This window comes from Polyodon spathula, chromosome 16, assembly GCF_017654505.1.
Source record: "Polyodon spathula isolate WHYD16114869_AA chromosome 16, ASM1765450v1, whole genome shotgun sequence".
Classification (NCBI taxonomy): Eukaryota; Metazoa; Chordata; class Actinopteri; order Acipenseriformes; family Polyodontidae; genus Polyodon; species Polyodon spathula.
In genome coordinates, this window is record NC_054549.1 from 17,340,918 (window position 1) to 17,361,568 (window position 20,651).

The following is a 20,651-nucleotide window of genomic DNA, read 5'->3' on the forward strand; positions in this document are numbered from 1 at the left end:
TGAGGGCACTGTTACAGTTTTGTGTTAATACAAACAAAAACCAAAACAGGACGATTTAACAATTTTACTGAAACAATAACATTTTTTCCCGGGCAGTGTGGTAACCCTAATAATGAAAGTTTACAAATCATACTACTAATATCAGAACACAGATTATGTGGAACTAATTTTTAGTGGCAGCGTTAATCTGTACAGCGCCTTTACGCGCTCGGAATCGACCGGAAGCTGTTTACGTGCCGTACCGGTCACCATGGCTCCGTTTCCGGATCTGTGAGAGCAGTGTTGCAGTGCGGTGCATGTAAGTAGGTAGAATTTCGCTGTCCTGTATTTGATTCATTTTTTTTTTTTTTTTACTTGAAGTTCAACCTATAGAAGTCGAGTATTTAAAAAATACCAAGTGTATTGTTGTCTGCTTCGTGTTTTGAGTAAACAAAAGAGTAGCCAGATTGACAGGGACGACCTCTGCGACGAGCGCTGCTTCACAATATAACCCAACTGCGCCATTCTCATGCCGTGAGCAGCCACACACTGCCTGCTTGCAGTTTGGACGCGGTTCAGCACTCTGTCTTTCATGTCTCCAATTGTTTTTCACGCTCAGTTTAAGGACAGGTAGGCAGCTACTCGTTATTAAAGAAGGGTCGAGGCTAGTTCCCTGAGAGGAAAGAAGCAGGGCGTGACCGAGGGACTCCTGTGATTGGAAACATTTTCTCAGATTTTTAAAAATCTTTTTAAACTCCTCGGCTTGTCGTTTAAAGTCTCTGGGTCCATTCCTCTTATGAGAACGAGGCACAGATCTGTTGTTTTTTTTTTACTTCGATTTGTCCTACTTTCCATCCATTTTTAATGTGAGTGCTGTCTTTAAACGCGATCATCTTTTAATATTAATCTTATAATGCTGAAGACCGGGGGCTCTCATTAAGAAAGGTGGGGAGAATGCCCGGGAAAATTGGCTGAATTGCACAAGTGGGCCTACATAGAAAAGAAAGTGACAAGGCAAGTTAGTTTCTGAAAGCATACTCAACAGGTATGGTAGTTCCATTAAAGGTGAACTAACCTCCATAGCTAATATTTCTTTTTGGCCCTCACTTGTAGGTGACCTCATGCTTTGTAACTTTTTTGTGAACTTGCCAGGAAAGTAAAAACTATTCATAAGATAGTATTGAAAAATTAAACAGAACAGTGGAAACTAGTGGGTGAAGAAGGTTATGTTATGTTATGTATTGCCCATGTTGAAAATATTGACTTCCTGTAGTTGTAGGAGCATCAAACAGTGATATCGGAGCACAGGTTCCAATGCCAAAGTTAGCTGGGTTTCTGTGGAATGTGAACAGCAAGGTCTGTTTCAGATTAAAAAAGGGTTCATTTTTAAAGCTTGATAAGTTATGTTGAGTAAATATCTATTTCACCACTTGTATTTAAACAGTACAATCACCGTGCAAAACAGAACATTATTTTAAGTTGAAAAACAGAAGAAAAACAGATCTGTGCTTCTGAAAAAGAAAATATGGGTAAATTGACTTTACCAGTGTGTGTGATTTGATTCTGTTTTGTTTTGTTATTTCAAAACCTTCCTATGAATAAACGGGAATTCAAATCTAAAGACTGAATAACATTGCCTGAGAGCAGGGGAAAGGACATTGCTTTTATTTAAATCAGTAATGGATCACATGTCATCAAAAATTGCACATTTAACTGGGACGGATGACAGATCCATTGAAATGTAGTCGGGTGTAATGTAGAAGAGGGTGCCACAATCAGGTTCTCGCACAGAATACTGATGTTTGTCTTCAAGCAAACTGCAAGTTTCTGACAGAAATAAAGTTGAGTTTAATTATATTTAAATGTTTTTCCCAGCCAATTGCTGTTCATATACTACACGGAGAAGGAGATTTGGATTCAATTTGGATTAAGAAGCAATATGGATAATTTCAGGAGAAATCAGGTATTTTTAATATAGGCTAGTTCTTGCTAGTATTTCTCTGTGAAGTCGCTTTATGGTAATACAGTCCCCTGAGAAGACATACTTATAGAAGTTAATAAAGGGAGGAACCTATCCGTAGGTATGTAAAGCATATTCCGGGACATAAATAAGACTCCAATTGCATAGCAGTGTGATCCATTGCTGGTTTTACTATAAGTTTAATAAGACACACCTGAGCTTATTACCTATACACTGTGGCTATTGAAATGTGGAATAGGTGAAACTGCTATGCAATGAGAGTCTTATTTCCATCTCTGCATATTTTACATGAACATACTGTGGGTGGGTGTAGGTCACTAACATACTATTTGTTATAATTGTTATGTTGGTACAGTCTGCTAAGCCATGGCGAGCTCTGGATCTGCATGTTCACCCACAGCGGACTGCAGGATGGAAGCAGAGTTTGCTGTCCCGGCACAAGTGGAGGCGGCAGGCAAGCAGATGGCAGAGTTTGCCCGGCATCACTGCTCAGAAGGGCGGAGGGTGGTCCTGGTCACCTCAGGAGGCACCAAAGTCCCCCTGGAGTCCAGGACTGTTCGTTTTTTGGATAATTTCAGTAGCGGGCGGAGAGGTGCCTCGTCAGCTGAGTATTTCTTGGACTCAGGCTATGCTGTGATCTTCCTGCACCGCCACCACTCCCTCTACCCGTACTCCCGGAAGTACGCTGGAGTGAACCTGCTTGACACTCTGAGAGCCTCCCCGGAGCAGGGGCTTGGGTGCATCTCGCACAGGGTGGAGGTGGACCAGGGCAAGCTGCCTCACATCGTCTCTGTCCTGCAGCGCTATCAGGCTGTGAAAGAAGCACGGCTCCTGCTGGCAGTGGAGTTCAATACGCTCTCGGAGTACCTACATCTGCTCAAGGCAGCTGCACAGGCTCTCGGTCCAATAGGTATGGTATACAAGTGATCAGATTATTATTGCTATTTGTGTAAGGGCTAGACATTGAAACAACTCTTTTTTTCATTGCCAACATGAGTAAGATGGTCAGAGGCTCCAGTCCTGCAAAATTGTGCAAATAGATGTGTGATATTTTATTCACAGAGCCTGTATCTCCAGAACTGGAGATAGTGAACATTACCTAAAAGTCCTGGACAGTTTTGAATCTCCTCGAACGTCATCACAGAATAGCACTCATTAAACTGTATTCTAGAGTGCAGTCTTGGATGGATCTGGATACTAACATGCCTAACTTGACTTTCACAGTGCTCAACACATGAGTCTATGTCTTGATTTACTGCACTAGATTTTAATATCAGGATTAATAGGGCACCTCTCTGAAAACCCTGCTATCTGTGTGCTTACCTGCAGGGTCCAATGCCATGTTTTACCTGGCTGCTGCTGTTTCCGATTTCTACATTCCTGCTTCGGAAATGCCTGAACACAAGATCCAATCCTCCGATGGGCCTTTGCAGGCAGGACAGCCCCATTCATTATTAGGAAGTGTGGTATAGAGAGAAATCTCTTCCAGTGTCTGATTCTGTCATGAATCACAGGGACTGGGACCAGACCTGGGCTCAACTACAACTGTAATTGTGTTCCTTGTAATTAATTGCAATTACAATGTAATTGTAGTTGAACCTTTGCACACCATATAGTTGATCAATAACACATCTTTAGTCATTCTTAAGTCATGCTTAAGTCATTCACAGTTCCATGTTGTGTTTTACATTGAGCAAACATTCTTCTCATATTTTCAAACACTTTTTGTGACCCCATTTGTTTGAGAAAATGTTATAGAGTATGTTCCTGTATTTGTACCTGCGATTACAGCTTGGTGGAATAAACAGAGTAAACATGTTAACGTGTGTAGCTACTTATGTTACTTTTCAGTGTAATTGCTACAGCATAATTGTAACTGTTAAATTGGGCGGCCACACACCGTTGACTGTGCACCACACATTGAAATGATCCAGATTCATTTCTCTTTGATTAAACACATTTCAGTTGATCAGTATCAGTTAAGCCAAAGTTGAATAAGTTAAGATGACGAGATACGCTGTATATTGTGAGAACCCCCTTATGCAGTTATGCTAGTTATGTCACCATGAAGCACCGGTATTAATGCTTTGTTCTGCCCGCAGATCACTATGAAGATGGTTCCAAAGATGCTGTCCCCCTTGGTGAAGGACTGGGTACCCAAGGCGTTTGTGATCTCCTTTAAGCTGGAGACTGACCCGTCCATCCTTGTGGGGCGCGCCCGCAGAGCGCTGGACATGTACCGGCACCAGGCTGTGGTAGCCAATGTGCTGGACACCCGGCGGGGCTACGTGGTGATCGTGACCCGGGACACCCAGACTGAGCTGCTGCTGTCTGACGAGGAGGAGCAGAGGGAGGTGGAGATCGAGGAGAAAATAGTCAGTAACCTGTCCACAGCTCACACCAGCTTCATAGAGGAGCAGGGCTAAAGATACTGGCATAAAAATGTTTCAACAAAGGGTCTTTACAAGACGTCAAGCTATCTTTAGAACTTCGTGAAGGCTCTTGTTGGAACAATTGAGTGAGTTCTAGTGTTCAAATGAGATTCGCCCCTTCAGGATGTGTTACACCAGAGCTGTCCAGTCTTTTTTGCTGCAAGCGCCATGCCGACAGTTTAAACATACAATAAAATGTAAACGTGTCAGACACGCCTGAAGGTGTAGTTTGCTAAATCTTATAAGCTTACTGAAGAGTTTCAAAGAAATTGAAGAAAACAAACAGAGCAAGCCCTGTTGGCAAACTGTCATTAATAGCCCTTAAATGGCACACTTAACCTGTAGATCACTGCTGTTATTGGAAAGTGGCCCCCATTCATCCTGAGAAAACTAAACCATTTGATCATGTGAACAGTAATTTTCATATCACTGTAGAGAGAGGATAGCTACTGTTAGGTTATCTATAGATTGTTTTCTCATTAAAATAAAAAATCTAAATTTGTAAAACTTCCAGTGTCAGGCACTTTCTTCTTTCCTTCACTGATCACACACAGCCTCAATGTTGTAGTCTGAGGGCAAAGAACCAAAATAGGTCTCAACTGAAAGCATTTAACTACAAGTAATCAAAACACTTTTGTTAAGTAAACTATTCACACTACTTACAAATGCACAATGATAATACTATTTCTAAATGGGAATAGGATATAAATAGAAGCCCATATATACTGATGCACAATAAAAACACAACAGTCTAAGTTTTACATCAATAACTCATTGGGCACATACATAATATTATTTACATTTTAAATAGCGAGCACATAGGTTTGTTGATTGTTTCAGTAGTATTGTTCTTTTGGGATAACAAAATACTGAGCTCAAGTCATGTGATTTCATAAAAACACCAGGTGCTCAATGTTTGGTATTTGAGTTAAAATTGCCAAAATGAGTGGATTCAGGAATCTATAAATAGCCATTCGAAAAGACATGATTTCAATTAACGCAAGAACAATGAAAGATACGACCATGCCCTCTTAAATAATGAAGATGGACTTGTTGTTATCGGCACGATTGAAGGCAGCCTGTCTGTGAGAGGAGTGGCCTAGAGAATGAGATGTTCCGTTTCAACAATCAGCAGACTAGTCCAGAGAAAGCAGGAAACCATCTGTGAGGGACAGGCCACGTCCTGGAAGGCAGAGGGTCACCACACCGGCCCAGGACCGTCATATCTGGCTGATCCATCTGCGTAATCGTTTTCAGACTGCAGTGGCTACATCACGAGAAGTTCCAGAAAGAAATAACCCGTGCATCAGCAGAATGACTGGAGCTCGCCGTCTGCATGACAACGATTTGCATGTTCGGAGGCCGTTTAGGAGGAACATGTGGACAGCAGTTTTTCCGTTCTTGCAAACCACTCCAGAAGTGTCAATTTTCCAGCAGCACAAGGCAAGACCACACACTGCTAGGATTACAATTGCACGACTTCAGGAAAACAATGTCGAGGTCTTGCTGTGGCAAGCTCCAATAGCACATCTGTGGACCAAATTGCTAGTACCATCCACAGGAGATAACCGCGATCAGCTAACCTTCGCCAGCTGGCTGTAGCTGCACAGGAAGAGTGATGGAACATCCCACAGCAGTCTATCCAGAGGCTGATCAGAACTATACATCAACTTTGCCAGGATTGTGTTAATGCTCAGGGAGGTCATACTCCATACTAACTTCGGAATGTTTTAATTTTGACAGTGTGTCACGTTTCATACTGAAAACTTGCATTTTTGTTCACATTTTCTGTGATTTTATTTGATATCTAGGTTTAAAATATTTGATTAAATCCATCGGACCAGAGCGTTGCATTTATTTGGTGCATCATTATATAATGTACGGACCTCTTATTTCCCACTGGGGACAACCTGCACACGTTCATTGGATATATTTGTATTTTAGATAAATTATGGTTCCCCTCAGGTTATATGTTATAGGTTTCCAGACTAAAGGAGGAAGCATGTTTCCAGAAACGCAGTGCTCTGATGATGCCTATGGAAGATGATGCTGCAGATACCAGAATATATGATTCTACTTTGTAAGTGTATTGTATGTTAATAAGTGTGGCTACCTCTAATCAAGCTGAGTATTTCTCACTCATGCTTTGCTGTGTCAGAACCTATTCTGGTTGAAACGTTTCAAATGCTTTGTCACTGACGTTCTGAATGCGAGATCTACACTCTCAAAGAAATTATAAGTGTTGTTACTCCTAGCAGGTTCCATTGGGGATGTGACTTAATATTTGTCAGATGGTATTTAAACTGCTACTTACAGCGCACTGAATGATTTTACTGGAGGTGCTACATCACCCCACCCATGCACAAGAAAAAACAAAAACCTACTTAAATGTAATTTTTATTTAACAGTATGGTGCTGAAAAACAGACAATAAAATAATACCCACATCACATGGATGACATCATTATTTAAGCTTAACACCCTTCTTAACTCCAGCGCGGATGCCAGATAATTCTCCTCCGTATCTTTGTTCCTCCCGGCGCACTTCCCGAACCTGAAATGAAAGAAATACTGTTTCAAACAGGCTCCAGCCACAGCTCTAATTGTGTGTGTGTTCAGTAACCCTGCTAAAATGCAATAAAGCAAAATCATCTTTAGTTAAAGTGTTGCAGAGCACCCTGCAAAGTTTACAAGAAACACACTGCGTTATCTTTTCCTTGTCTTGTGTTGTCCGTATCGCAATGTTATGTTTTAAAACAAATTTAAAATTACACCATGGGTCATAAATCAGCTGGGCAACTTTCTCAACATTTACTTGGGAGCACTTGCCAGGAGCAAAGAAAAAAGTCTTCCAAGGATCGCAGTGTACCAGATCATGCTCTTTCCTACAACACCACCCACTCATTTCAAGCAGAGCACCAGCATTGTTGCAGGAGGGAGAATGGACTGACTGGATGCAGTGCGATGTTTAGAAGCAAAATCTTTCTCCTAGCAAATGCGTCCGTGTAAAAGTTGGAATAAAGCAAGTCGTTTGTTTATTTACTTATCTCTGTGAAATATGAAACTTAAAAAAAATAAATAAATAAAAATCGGGAACATGTTGCAAAAGAAATTGCTGTGGACAACAGCAAATACATCAAAGGACAGGAAGGGGTTTCTTGGAAGCACTGCAGCGGGTTCTGGGACTTTAACACCACACTGCAGGTTCATTTATTTTAATGTAATCTACAGCATGTACTGTATCTGCTGTGTAAAACACTGTATCACTAACAAGATTTCTCTTCCAAGAATACAAACCCTTTCATAGAGGTGGCAATACCATGGAAAACATTGACAGCGTGTAGGAGAACATCCAACATGTTTACTGCATACGTACGGGCACCTCCGCTACCACTGGGTGACAAAATAAATCCTAAATGACGTTTAATAAGCAGGCAGAGTCCCCAGAACACATTCATTAGCAGTTACGGGCACTCCACAGTGTGGCTTAGTTGCGGATGGTAAAGGTTCAATAGACAGAGCTGTGTCAGTGAAGGGAGAATGCCGAGGGTGCTGGTTAGACACATACCTGGCCCTTTCTGCGAATCTTGGCACGTCTGAATTTCTCACGGTGCTTGACTCTGGGGTTCCGGTCAATCTTCTTCCTCTTAGGAGTGAGGCCTTTGTTTTTGGCGATCTGCAGAACATTAAAAGCAAAAACAAAATTCACATGGGAATATCAGAGTACGACACAGAAGGGTCTGGCTTTTACCAAGCTACTCAGCCTTACAAACCCCCAGTCTATGAAGCCAGGAACCAGACCTATGGGTCTGTGACACTCCCAGCCCCAGCTCACCTGGTAAGTGATGGCTCTCTTTGCATCTGGAGCCAGTTCCTCTTCAGCTTCCACTCCCAATCTGAAACACAGAGAGATCCATCATATTCACCCTTGAATGATGAATAATTGTGTTTTATAATTGGTATGGACACACACTGTCCTTAATCATTTAATTTTTGTCTTAAAATAGTTCCAATCATATTAAAACATGTTAAAAGTAGCCCCTCAGGACAATGTATTGTGATGCATATTGTAGTGGACCTGCACTTTGCTAGATGCGTGGTATCATGACATTATTGTATCGATACACCCCTAATTTTGAGGACTATGAGATATGGAGTATGAGTGTTTGTGTTGACAGCCTGCTTACCCCTCCTCCTCCTGCCCCTTCTTCCTCTTCTTCAGTTTCACCTTCTCCTCCGCCTCCCTGTAGTAATGCAGAGCCGCCTCCTCGTCCAGATCAGAACCAGCATCACCCCCTGCAGGCTGAGATGACACAGTCGCCCGCTTCTCTGCCTGAGACAACAAACACCAAGCATGAGATAGAGAGAGGATCAATGCACTAACAGTATGCATGAGAGAAAGAGGGGCTCAATGCACTAACACTATGCATGAGATAGAGAGGGGGTCAGTGTACTAACACTATGCATTAGATAGAGAGAGGATCAATGGACTAACACTGTGCATTAGATAGAGAGAGGATCAATATACAAACACTATGCATGAGATAGAGGGGGTCAATGGACTAGCACACACCACCATGCATTACAGGGGGATAAATGAAATGGCTCTGAAGCCCAGACATGTTTGTACAGGTTTTGAGAGCTGCAAGGAGACTCTTAAGTATCATTTAACCCTATGCAAAGCAGCACCAGTTAAAACAGTCCGCACCTTGGGAGGGTTCAAACCATTTTCACACGAGTGCATTTCCAAAGAGAGCAGTGGGTGGTTCTGGAGCATGTCTGACTCATGCATCATAACTGCATGTAGCTTCCAATTCCCTGAACAGATAAAGAGCACATCTCTTTCCTCACCTTTCGTTCGCTCCTCTGTGGATTCTTTCCTTTCTCCTTCACCGCTCTGTTGGTCTGGCCATGCTGTGCTTCGCTAAGCAGCAGGCGGATTTCTGATGATAACTTGGCATCCACGCCTCCCAAATCATTGATTAGCTGCAGGATGAACACTTGTAAGAGGTGCTACACAAAGCAAAACTAAACTAATTAACGACCATAAAATCACAACTGATTATTGTTCCAGCTCAGACTGAAGCTGGGCATATAGAATTCACATGCCTAGTTTTAAGAGGGTTGTTTTTTTCTGCAGCACTTAAGTTACTCACATTCCTGTAAGTTACCAGCCTCTCGATCACAGGATGGTTGTGCACGGCGATTCTCCTGGCCTTCAGAACTAAATAAAAACTTACATTTGTGCAGTAACTGAAAAAAAAACAGACATGAAAAACTGTGCCAATCAGAACGCTGAGTTTCCTGTAAGAGACGTGTGTTTAATCAATAACTGCAGGATGTATCAAGCGTACGAGGAGACAACAGTAATCCGAGTGGATACAATCTGAGACACACGTTTCTCTCATATAAAGCTGAATTTGGAACATTCTCGCTTCACTGTTGCACCACTTACTTCAGATAGAGCTGGTGTTTGGTCTGCAGATAGTCAGCCCCCTGTAAATAATATATGAACAAAAATGAATATCTGAACACAAACAGCTCACCCTCTTACTCTTGTCAAGTTTATATGATTTAATTTCTGTGTGTCTCCACAGCGCAAAATATTGACCAGAGCCTTGTCTGGGACTCACCTTTCCAGGGGGAATTCTCCCCTCCTTCACCATGTCCAGCAGAGGCTGCAGCTCATCTTTCAGCTCAGTCAGCTACAAGACAAACACACTCTTCTTTTAAGAGAGAATACGGAATGGAATATACAGAGGACACACACACACAAGGTACTGGAGCTACTCCACCAATGACAGCAATAAACCAGAGGATATATAGAGAACACACAAAGAGGTATTGGAGCTACTCCACCAATGACAGCAATAAACCAGAGGATATATAGAGAACACACAAAGAGGTATTGGAGCTACTCCACCAAAGAGAGTAATAAACCAGAGCACTGCCTGAATGCTCTGGGACTGTTCTGTTTATATAACAAGTAATAAAGTATGGTAAAGCCAAAATTAAACAGCTGAATTCAATCCACAACCGCTTCATACAGAACAGTGTCATTCTGTCCTTCCTAATAAAACACTTTTAAACTTGTTTCACAGACCTTGATTAGCAAGGATCATGCACTACCACTACATTAAAAGTTAACACCAGGTAGTCCTAACCTACCTAGACAATCCAAGATTAGTGCTAGCTGAGGTCTGTGAAACCAGCTGGAAGGTGTCGATTTAAAAAAAAAAGAACATACTTAATCCAATAAGAGCCCATTTGAACCCCAAACTCTGTGTGTGTGTGTGTCTGACCTTGTCTTTGAAGTCCTGGATGAGCTCTAGCAGCTCTGGGGACTCTTTCTTGAGCAGCTTCATCTTCTCCTTGTGGCTCATCTTCTTCAGGTCCTTGACAATCAGCTCCTCCTTCTCAGGCTTCTTCGCAGCCTCCTGCTCTGTGGAGAACTCCTGTGGATGAGGCCACTGTCATTTATAAACTGCAGAGCTCATAGAACCACACATTTCACAAGGGGGCGCTAGTGTCCCTATAACTGAAACGAACGCTAAACTAAATTGGAGTGGGGGAATAGGATGTACTGTAGTAAATCAACAGCAAAGGATTGCATTTAATGTATAACATGAAGGCGGTACACCAGCTTTAAAACAGGGGTGCCCATAACTTGCTTAAGAGAGAGCACTGTGCTGCTCTAAGATCCCTCCAATCCCGGCTCTAGTCTGAGACAGCACTGTGCTGCACTAAGACCCCTCCAACCCCGGGCTCTCGCACTAAGACCCAGACCCTGGCTCAGCAATCGCTATACCTGCAGGAGGTGCAGATCGTAGTCCTCCTCGCTCAGCTGCCCCACCAGTCTGCTCTGGATGCTTTTGGCCTCCTGCTCTTCCTCCTCCTCCTCTGCTTCAGCCTCCTGCTGGGTCTTCTTCTCTGAAACAGAAACACCTCAGCTGAGCTATCACAGCTTCAGGCTGCCTCTGTGGAACTGCAGCATGTTTTTCAACAACAGATTAAAAAGAGCATCTCGATGCTAACATAACTGACTTGCACACAATGGTTTTTAAGCAATGTTGTGAGTTGTCAGGGAATAACACGAGTCAGACACTTTAAATGACTGGGATCATATATGCAATTACCAGAAAACATTTACGTTTCTACTGTTTGTTATGTTCTGTTTATACACTACTACAGTGTACAATGTTTGGTTCTTAAGGGGTTAATAAATCCCAGTTAAAACTAATACTTGTGAAAACAATAAGAGGCACCCCTTTCTATTTGCGCTTTGGAAAGCTTCAGCAGTTGTAACTGACATCTACTGCAATCATTTCGGTGCAGCCAGTCAAAAGAAGAACCCTTTAAAATCCTGGTGTTCTGGGACAAGAGGCCACGTCACAATAAATAAGCAACAATTCTGTCATAATGTTGTCCATTATCTGAATAAACAGCTTTTGTTTTTGTTGGAGTGATGTCTTTATGAGCTTAGTGAAGCAAAGTGTTTTTGAAGAAAATTTTAGTTTCTGCAAAAATGCAAGCAATTGCAATCTCAAGTATGGGATGTGAAGAATTACACAGCACCATCTGGGAACTGCAAATGAAAAAGGTTGCGAGTGTGCTGTAGCAGTGGTATTCAACCTTTTTTTTTTAAAACAGTACCCCTTTTGTCAAAGGAACCACAGTTGCAATAAAAGGCAGAATAATCCAATTAACACATTTATTTTTTCCCTGTTTATTTAATATATAATTTGTGTCACAAGACAGTGCTTGGAAATCTCTTTGGAAAAAGTTCAAAATAGTCTGCAATGTTGATCACATTACCATTTACTTACCATCTCAGCATAATTCTGTATTTAAAATGTTTACAACATCAAACACATCAACCTCAAGATGAAACTATAATAACTAACAATGATAAACTTTATATTAAAGTCAACATAAAAATGATCTGGATACTCTATCAATGATCAGTGTAATAAAATTGCTAGTGTGTCGGGCGATGCAACACAGAGGGGTGAAGTGCTTACTGGAATCCACGTAGTCTGTGTCGTAGAATACCTTCTTCTGGAGCCCCCAGGCCTGCTCATTGGGAAGATCTGTGAAGAACGACAAGGCACAGCACATTAACATTCACTCTAATCCTACTGCAGCAACCACAGGACACACGGCAGGTACACAGGTAGCACAGCCTGCTGCACTTACGGAACAATTTCATAACTACAGATCCAAATGATAATGCATTGGATTTACTCTGGTCCATTACCATTTGTTGCATGGAACTATGTTGCTCCAATCAGCCTGAAACCGGTTATAAAACTAACTATGGAATCTGTAGATTTTTTTTTTCCCTTCAGTGTTTTACATTAAAAACCTTAAAGCGTATGGGTAATATTATTATATATTTAATATGGTTTTAACTGTTTGGGTGCAAACATGGCGTTACCAGAATGTGAAAACGACCCTGCTGCAGTGTGAATGCAGAGTTGTGTGCAATAAAACCCACAGAACACAGCCTGCTTCTATATACAGCAGTCTAGCACACAGTGCCAGTCCCTGCTCAGCACTCTATATACAGGAGAAGCTTCATCGCTCACCTTCATCCCTTTTCTGTTCCAGGTCGCTGTCCATGTCTTCCTCCTCCTCAGAGTCTGTCAGATCCAGACCCATCACCTCCTCCTGAGAGAGAGACAGGATTAAACTGCAGTCCCCACAACCCAGCCTGGTGACTGTTCCTTTTAAAAGACTGTCACCAATGCACAGAAATGGCACAACTCGAGGCCATATTCATAAAACTTGTATCAATGTTCTAAAGTTTGATCTATTTTCATTTTGGTTTTAGAAACGGTAGTCTTAACGCTTTGAGAGCAGTTGCACCAATCCTGTAATTGGAAGTGGCGTGTAAAACCCGGCCTTGTGTTGCAGATGTAGGGGGCTTTGCAGCAGGCAGTTATAGGATGTTACAGGTCTGAAGCACAAGAGCACACATGCTGTGGATGCATTCGACTCCACAAGCCAGGACAGCTATGGCCAAAAGTTACCTAGAATTTTAGGATTGACACATATAGAAATTTTATTTAACATCATGTAATCAAAGAAACTACAAAATTATATTACCAAAGTCTACCGGAAACCATAATAGTACTAAAGTATTTCGTGTTAGATTTTGAAAAGTCACATTTTTCAATTTGTCAGTTTTTCTGTTAAGTATATGGGAAATTAGAAAGCGGTGTGTAATTCAATATGTTAAGGTAACATTATTCAGCAGGTTTCATTTGACTTTATGAAGCAAAATTAGTTAATTCTATAGGGTGATGCAAAACCTTTGGACATAGCTGTACAGGTGACAAGCATGACAGCATTTACACATGCAAATATTACATTAAACCTGGACATTTGCTTTAATGGGGTAATGTAGCAAAGTCTTTGCACTAATAAAAACTGATAAACATGACAGAACTAGTAGCAAGGAACCTTGATACATTTCTTTATGATTTGTTAAATATTAAAAGACATATAACTAGAGGTGTAGTGATTTATTGTTTATCGATGAATCCTGAGACTTTTTTTGCATTATGGATCGTTGGTTTGTATTGTGATCCAAGACCAAAAAGCAGAAAATGTGTTAGCAAAGGCGGGTTCAATATAAAAACCCAAATCAGAAAGCCCTGTTTATGCCTGGGGTTACTGTATACAGTAACACTTAAATGCTTCAACAATGCAAGACGACTTCTGTTTTTTTTTTTTTTTTTTTTTTTAAATGCTGCATCTAAATTTCCTTCAGCACTGACAAAGAGAGTTTTTATTACTTTATACTCAGCTCTCCCACACGGCAATCCTGCACTGAATACAGCCATCTGCTCAAGTAACTTTGCCTTACCTCATCAGCAATATCTTCTGGGTCGCTGTCAAATTCAACTCCACTTGCCATGAGCTTCTACATGAACAAAACAAGACACAGGAGAAGTGATTATTGCATGCTCTACAGACGGGTTTACTGGACAAGAGAGAAAAACCACCGAGATCTGGCTTGATGGAATACATAAGGCCTTATGAAATCTGCGTTAACGAGAACACGGGCAGAATCAAAAGCATAACGTGGAATCCAGTGCTATACGGAAAAAAAATAACGACAGAAAAACGCATTCGCCATTTTTATCAAACATATTACATGAAGCTCGAAACTACATATTTGAAGGAAGAATGTGAAACTTGTGAAATCTGCACACATTGTGTACAGTATAAGGCAGACTGTCGTAGCTGCCGTGCTGCAGGGTGGGCATTAACTACCTTCCTGGTCGTTGCTGAGAGACGCAGAGACCACAGATATCCTACATACAAAGATACTCAACTACCCCTTTACATCCGTCATGCTGCGCACAAAGGGTTAAGGGATACAGACAGAGCTCAGGAGAACATTTTCTACTGACAGTGTTAAAAGGTGTTAAATTTTGCAGATTTGGCTATGTTTTGTATAAAAAAAAAAAAGTATCAAATTTTTTAAGTGAATTTCCCTTTTGCCCAAGGTCTCTTGAACACAACGGTAACACTGGCAAATTCAGACAGTGCGTAAGTATTATGAACACTGCTATTTTTTTAGCACAATCCCGTATCGTGGCGCATGCGTAGAAACACAGAGTAACAGCACAGGTTTTCAAGAGCAAAATACCCACACATTTGGATGGTAATGCCTATTTCAATGATCTGTTTAATTCCGACCCACATCACTGTTTTGATTTAAAACAACTGAAACACCAATTATATTTTTTAAAACTGAAGAAACTAAATCTCAAAATAAATAAATAAATAAAAACAGATTTCATAGGGCCATAAATACAGTGTAGACCCCAATTCTGGTGAAGAACAGACAGGTGGAGATAATAGCAAAAGCAGCACTGTCCAAACAGCTGACAGGTAACTGCTTGGGCACAGAGAGAGGCACAGTAAGTTCTTCTGGCATTACACAGGAATTGCCAGCTTGAAAAACGTCCTTTTTATATTCTACTTGAAATCTGAAGTACAAACCTTATGCTTCTCTTCGTGGAAATCATCGACTTCATCTTGGAAATACTGAGAGGACTTCTAGAGACAAAAACAAGAAGACACATCACACTACAGTGTATGAGTCACAAAGCAATACAACAACAGTCGTTGAGGCCCTTCGCCTCTAGATAGCTTGTTTGAACAATGGTTCAAAGGGAAGATACACAATGTCATTAGTTCCGTGGACCATTATGCTGATAACTATTAGAATTGTGTATGCTAATCATTGTACACTCCAAGGCTTCAATGGCAAATCCATGTAAGAGACCTTACCTTGTCAGGGACGGGCATGTCCTTGTAAGCCAAGGGGTCATCACTGTCATATTCTTCCTTTGTTCGAGGCTTTTTCCGACTCACAGACCTTGAGTTAAAATAAGAAAGAAAGAACAAGACAAACTGGTAAACACTTAAGCAGTTCAGATACAAGCAGAAAAAAAATGCAAGAGGAAAGTATTTAGCATCTTGGGTCACAGAACTGGCCCACCCAAAGACACTCTTAGACCATAAAAGACAAGGTCAACTGTATCATTTATACAGTACAGAGGCAGCTTCAAATGTCACTTATTGCAAAAACTCAAATACTGCCTGCTTTACGTTTTTTTTGACACGTGTTAAAGTACTATCAGTCGAGATCCATTCTAGCTGCCAACTGCCATAGATATACAGTAACAAACTAAACTAGCCAAAGTGCAATTACAGAAATAAGAGCCAGCGTCAGCTGTCCACTAGATGGTGCTGGCGCTTACTAATGTAAGAGAATACACTTTGGCATACAATGTGGCCTACGTTTCATGTGTCTACGGTAAGCAACTAGAACCGAGGAGCAGCTCCTGAACTCAAAGCAAAAAACAATAGAAATGAAATTCAATGGTGAACGTTTCAACTAGTCCAAACGTTTGTCGTTGAATTGTCTTTCAGTATTTCTAAATGCAGCGTTACTGAGTGCTGAATAGTGTTGGATGATCATTGTCAAAGTACCTCAGATATGATTAAACACTTAAAACAGTGTTTCATTAATTGCAATAAAAATCACCCAGCATGCTTGCGAACAAAGAGGTAGTGAAGAGAACAGTAAAACACTTATACAGGTCAATGGAATTGGATGCTTTTAAACAAATCCTGGCATTCTGTACATGGATACAGAACACCGGATACAAGTCAAATGCAATGCTTTTCAGTACATAAGAGATTGTATCACTAATGTCAATCAGCAACAACCTACGGTACACGCAGAAAAGATGTGACACAACTCCCGCTTCCACAAAAATGAAACACAAATTAATCAAACCACGTATATCCACTTTGCACGGTTGGACGGCGTGCATTTCGAGGCTGTGCAAGTCCCAGGGACGAAGAGGAGACGACAAACAGTCGCTCATTTTACTCTCCAATTATATGAATCTGCAGTATTTACACCAACCAAGTCCCTTTTAGTTTGAAAGTTTGTAAATGTCATTTTAAAATCCTGCGTCTGAGTTCCACAACTATTATATTTCTTATGAAACAAAATTCTCAAAGTTCCGCATCTACCTCCTTGGTCGCCCCATGTTGATGATCGAACTGCAGTCTACACGTGTTTCCGGTTGTGCATACAATAATCTCCTCCGGTCAGAAACAATGTACACCAACTTTTAAAAGTTCACAAAAGTTCCAGCAAGATGAAAAATGTAAACATAATATTTCAGCAAATGTCTTAGCATATGTGTTACCGAACGAGTCCTGGTCAGAGGGACAACAGATATACAAAGATTGCGAAACGTCATTAGCTAGGAACATATTTTGTTTGTACAAGGTGTTCTGGAAACACTCGCATCTTCTGGGGAGTAAACTATTGCAGAATGTAAAGAAGTAATTAAATTAAAACAACAACATCAATATTGCTCGTAAATGTAAGACACAACGGTGTAAAATTAGTTACCAATTGTTTTTTATTTCTCATTGCAATTTGAAACTGGTTTATTTTATTTGCGGTGCTGTATCCCCCCCCCCCCTCCAAACTGATGGTTTGTCCCGTTGCCAAGGCTCCCTGCGGCCTCGGCAACTGCGTTCTGCGCTCAGCTGTGGAGATAAGCGCATCCCTGGAGCAGAAAACTGCCCCCGGCCACAGGCTGTGCTAACCTGGTATTTCCACCGACTGCCCCAGTATGTGGAGACGGGATCGGGCAGGCAACTCTACAGCCCGCAGAAATATCAGATCGTGGAGTCAGCACCCCCAGACCTTTTGAAAACGATCTCTGGCAAAACAACAAGAGTACAGATACTGCTGAACCCCCAGAGCCGCGGAGAGGAGCGAATCCAAAGAACGGGGATTACTGATCCGGGTTTCCGCTACTGAAAACGGGGTTCGAAAAACACAATTTTTAACAAGGTCGCTGTGTTCTCTATCTGGACAGACAGTGCTGCTGTGTGAAGATCCAGTCACCCACCATCCTGCTGATATAGGGGAGCCCGGCATGCACTCACTTGTTGAATACAGAAAACTGTGTGCTGCGCTAGGATTTGATTAAGACGTGATGCAGATACAGTCAACACACCAACCGAAGAATCCGTAGATGTCCCATATTGAGTCCAATATGGACCCAAACATAGTTCAGCAGTGTTGCTGTTATTGTACTGGATACAGTGTACAACGTACGAACAAAAGGATCTACAATTTAAAATCGCTACACCGGCAATTGCAACTTGAACCCCGCACCCAGAATAGGCACATCTGATGCAAAAGGGATTTTTTTCTGTAACATTACGAGTAAATGGAACGTCGCTAAATTTAAACAACCTCCAAATAAAACTAACTGTGAGACCAAAACTATAATTTAGAGCAGCTGTACAGTACTGTATATTCTAGAGAGTGAAAACATAGCCTTATTTGGGTATCGGTTTGACTGTGACAGCTGCGCTACCAAAGCGAAGAAAATGGAACTGAGGATCTCGTAAGAATTATTTTAGGATTCAGCACCCCTGCCTAAAACTAAAGCAAGAAACACTTAAACTGGGCTGTTCTGTTAAAAGGCGACTCGCAGCGTGTTTCAGAGCAAGCGTGGTTGAATTAAGGAGTGTTTTGAAGTGACAATGAGGGATCCCAAGACACCTCACCGCCTTCACCCTCACAATCCGAGCGACTTCTACTCGCTAGCCCTCAAACAGGAAGCGTTTTTATAAACTTGTGTATTAATATTCAGTTCTGGGCGCAGTAATGCATATATTAATTGTTGAAACTTAACAAACCCTCAATTAAAAAAATAAAACCGCTCAAGAAGTGAATGTTACGGGTTTGTGAGTGTTCAACTACTGGTCTTTGTATGCGCTAGCTTCATGCACCAAAGGATTCACTGCACTGAGTGTTTGCAAAGATCTCTGAGGAGAGTTAAATAATTGATCTCATTGTATGAGGACGGGCACATCGAATTATTATTTTTTTATAGAAGTGTGAACTTAACGAGCGTACAAATAAAACCACTGTTTAGTTGCACAGCTTTTTTTTGGAGCTGGTATAACCAATCTAGATCGATCAAAAACCATGGACTGTTCATACGGGGTGCGTTTGTAGTAGGGTATTCTGTAGCCCCAGCGCAGAAGACATGGACAATCCTCCACAGGTAAATATTGCACGTATCTCTATACTTGTATTTGAGCCCCAAGTCATTTGGTTGTTGCTGATTGGGGTTTTTGTTAAGGTTTCTTATGTTAAATGCCTGTTAGATGTTTGTAACATTAACACTAGTCCCCATTTCCCTGTGTTTGAAGATATTTTTCAACTGCACTTGATCATTTGATCTACAGCCCAGGAAGCAGCAGTTTATTTCTTATAATGTCTGTAATTCCTCACAGTGTAGGCATGTCAGAAGCAGTGTCCTTTAAGGGGCAAAAAAAATGTATTTTTGTACTTTTCCCATGGTTATGCTGTGTATTTACCATAGTTTACCCTGCTTTGCCATGTTTTTATGTGCGTCACTATACCTCTCTATGCTGTGCAATGCTTACCTATGCTTTACCACACATTCACTTTTGCTTTATTACACTATATAGCTATTACTATAGGAAACTTTTTTAAGGGGTGTAATGATGGGAAATTCTATACCAAACTGCTGCCCCCCAAGACACCCCAGAAACCCACACCCTGCCTTTTAATAGATCTAGAAGCAAGCGCACATGGGTGTGATTGTCCTCTAGATTGGACCTGCAGCACTGTGATGCTCTGTAGTTTAGTGTGGAGTTTACAGTGGATTTAGGGACTGGATTTGATAAGGGGGGAATGAGATGATCTCATTGTATAGAATTCTGGTTCACTGGGGCTTCTAATCTCACAAAGAGGTACATAGCTTCTACTTGGTTTCATATGTTGACCTGGTAGACTCATCAAAACTATCTCTGCTTGAAGTAGCAATGGAGCACAGACGTCAAGGATATTAGTTGTATCCCGTGTTGTAAACCTTAACCTCAAATAATGCCCGATTTATGGCATAACAATATTTCCTGAGTGTCAACCCCTCCCTAGTTTTTTCTCAGAGCAATAATATTGAGATCAGATATTTTACACAAGTCATTTAAACATTTACTGCATGAGTGTGATTCTTATTTAACTGGAGATTTCTTTGTCCCGCACAGTAGTTGCCACTACAGGTCATTTACACCGGAATCCTTCTGTGCACTGGGGATGAAGGGCCGCTGTGAAATTACTATACCCATCCGTTAATAGCAACCATTGCACTTACCCACAAATTATTACGCTTGCTTTTCCACAAGCCATTATATGGCATAGTACTTATTTTCAGCCTTTTCATTAATTTTTAACCCATTAAGTACCAAATACGTTTGCTTTGAAATAAATCAGAACACGAGCTTTACTATGTCATTTGAAAACTCCCACTATGTACTGTGCACTTGCTCACAGTCTGTGAAGCTGAGGGCAGACGAAGCCACTTTGTGGCTTGGAACTTGGTTTCAGGAGACTAGGTTTCAGGCCACTGCATGGCACACCAGGGGAGACTTGGGGTTTTAAACAGTAAAGTTGCCTCAAACTAGGTCTTCTGGAACCAGGTTTCAAGCCACTGTTCCTGAAAAAGCGGCTTCACTCTACATGTATAAGTTACAGAAACTGAATATTTTGCTGGGGATTTGATTAAAAGCACAGTGAAGATCAGTCAGTGGTATACCTGGAATTAACTGTTATATTTGAGGGATTTTACTCCAGTGTGCCTTTATTGAACGAGGCTCCAGGGATGTCAC

General features: G+C 41.3%; 3 protein-coding genes across 14 annotated transcripts in view; 2 read left to right on the top strand and 1 right to left on the bottom strand.

Annotated features, from left to right (window-relative positions):
- Nucleotides 1-209: 209 nt before the first annotated feature.
- Nucleotides 210-4,893, top strand: LOC121329062 (phosphopantothenate--cysteine ligase-like). 7 transcript variants are annotated; one of them, XM_041274353.1, is made up of 5 exons: nucleotides 210-298; nucleotides 1,855-1,942; nucleotides 2,316-2,870; nucleotides 3,290-3,393; nucleotides 4,063-4,893. In XM_041274353.1, exons 3-5 carry the CDS (start codon nucleotides 2,327-2,329, stop codon nucleotides 4,384-4,386), a joined length of 972 nt encoding a protein of 323 aa, XP_041130287.1. In that variant the 5' UTR covers nucleotides 210-298; nucleotides 1,855-1,942; nucleotides 2,316-2,326; the 3' UTR covers nucleotides 4,387-4,893. The 7 variants fall into 7 exon arrangements, with proteins under 7 accessions (XP_041130287.1, XP_041130289.1, XP_041130292.1 ...); XM_041274354.1 differs by lacking the exon at nucleotides 210-298 and adding an exon at nucleotides 309-609; XM_041274355.1 differs by lacking the exon at nucleotides 1,855-1,942 and having other exon boundaries at nucleotides 220-298.
- A 1,883-nt stretch (nucleotides 4,894-6,776) lies between these two features.
- Nucleotides 6,777-17,131, bottom strand: LOC121329394 (something about silencing protein 10-like). Its single transcript, XM_041274980.1, has 16 exons — nucleotides 16,956-17,131; nucleotides 15,699-15,786; nucleotides 15,408-15,464; nucleotides 14,263-14,319; nucleotides 12,980-13,061; nucleotides 12,413-12,481; nucleotides 11,200-11,321; nucleotides 10,694-10,846; nucleotides 10,025-10,096; nucleotides 9,847-9,887; nucleotides 9,548-9,644; nucleotides 9,243-9,377; nucleotides 8,579-8,724; nucleotides 8,227-8,287; nucleotides 7,960-8,067; nucleotides 6,777-6,945 (listed from the first exon to the last, which is right to left on the bottom strand). Exons 1-16 carry the CDS (start codon nucleotides 16,970-16,972, stop codon nucleotides 6,856-6,858), a joined length of 1,395 nt encoding a protein of 464 aa, XP_041130914.1. The 5' UTR covers nucleotides 16,973-17,131; the 3' UTR covers nucleotides 6,777-6,855.
- Nucleotides 17,132-17,453: 322 nt separating this feature from the next.
- The window catches only part of LOC121328669 (coiled-coil domain-containing protein 30-like), a 33,962-nt gene continuing 30,764 nt past the window's right edge, over nucleotides 17,454-20,651 (top strand). For all 6 annotated transcript variants that reach the window (XM_041273585.1, XM_041273590.1, XM_041273586.1 and 3 more), the window contains exon 1: nucleotides 17,454-19,021. In XM_041273585.1, the coding sequence (XP_041129519.1) occupies nucleotides 19,004-19,021 (18 nt within the window). In that variant the 5' untranslated portion in view covers nucleotides 17,454-19,003. The remainder of the gene's footprint in view (nucleotides 19,022-20,651) is intronic.

What these genes read in the sequence shown, in the direction of transcription:
- LOC121329062 (XM_041274353.1), top strand. Translation starts at nt 2,327, where the DNA reads ATGGCGAGCTCTGGATCTGCATGTTCACCCACAGCGGACTGCAGGATG. An exon ending in ACAGGCTCTCGGTCCAATAG is followed by an intron (nt 2,871 to 3,289) that starts GTATGGTATACA and finishes GCTTACCTGCAG; the next exon opens with GGTCCAATGCCATGTTTTAC. An exon ending in CCTCCGATGGGCCTTTGCAG is followed by an intron (nt 3,394 to 4,062) that starts GCAGGACAGCCC and finishes TTCTGCCCGCAG; the next exon opens with ATCACTATGAAGATGGTTCC.
- LOC121329394 (XM_041274980.1), bottom strand. An exon ending in TCCACGAAGAGAAGCATAAG is followed by an intron (nt 14,320 to 15,407) that starts GTTTGTACTTCA and finishes TTGTTCATGTAG; the next exon opens with AAGCTCATGGCAAGTGGAGT. An exon ending in GGAGAATTCCCCCTGGAAAG is followed by an intron (nt 9,888 to 10,024) that starts GTGAGTCCCAGA and finishes TATTATTTACAG; the next exon opens with GGGGCTGACTATCTGCAGAC.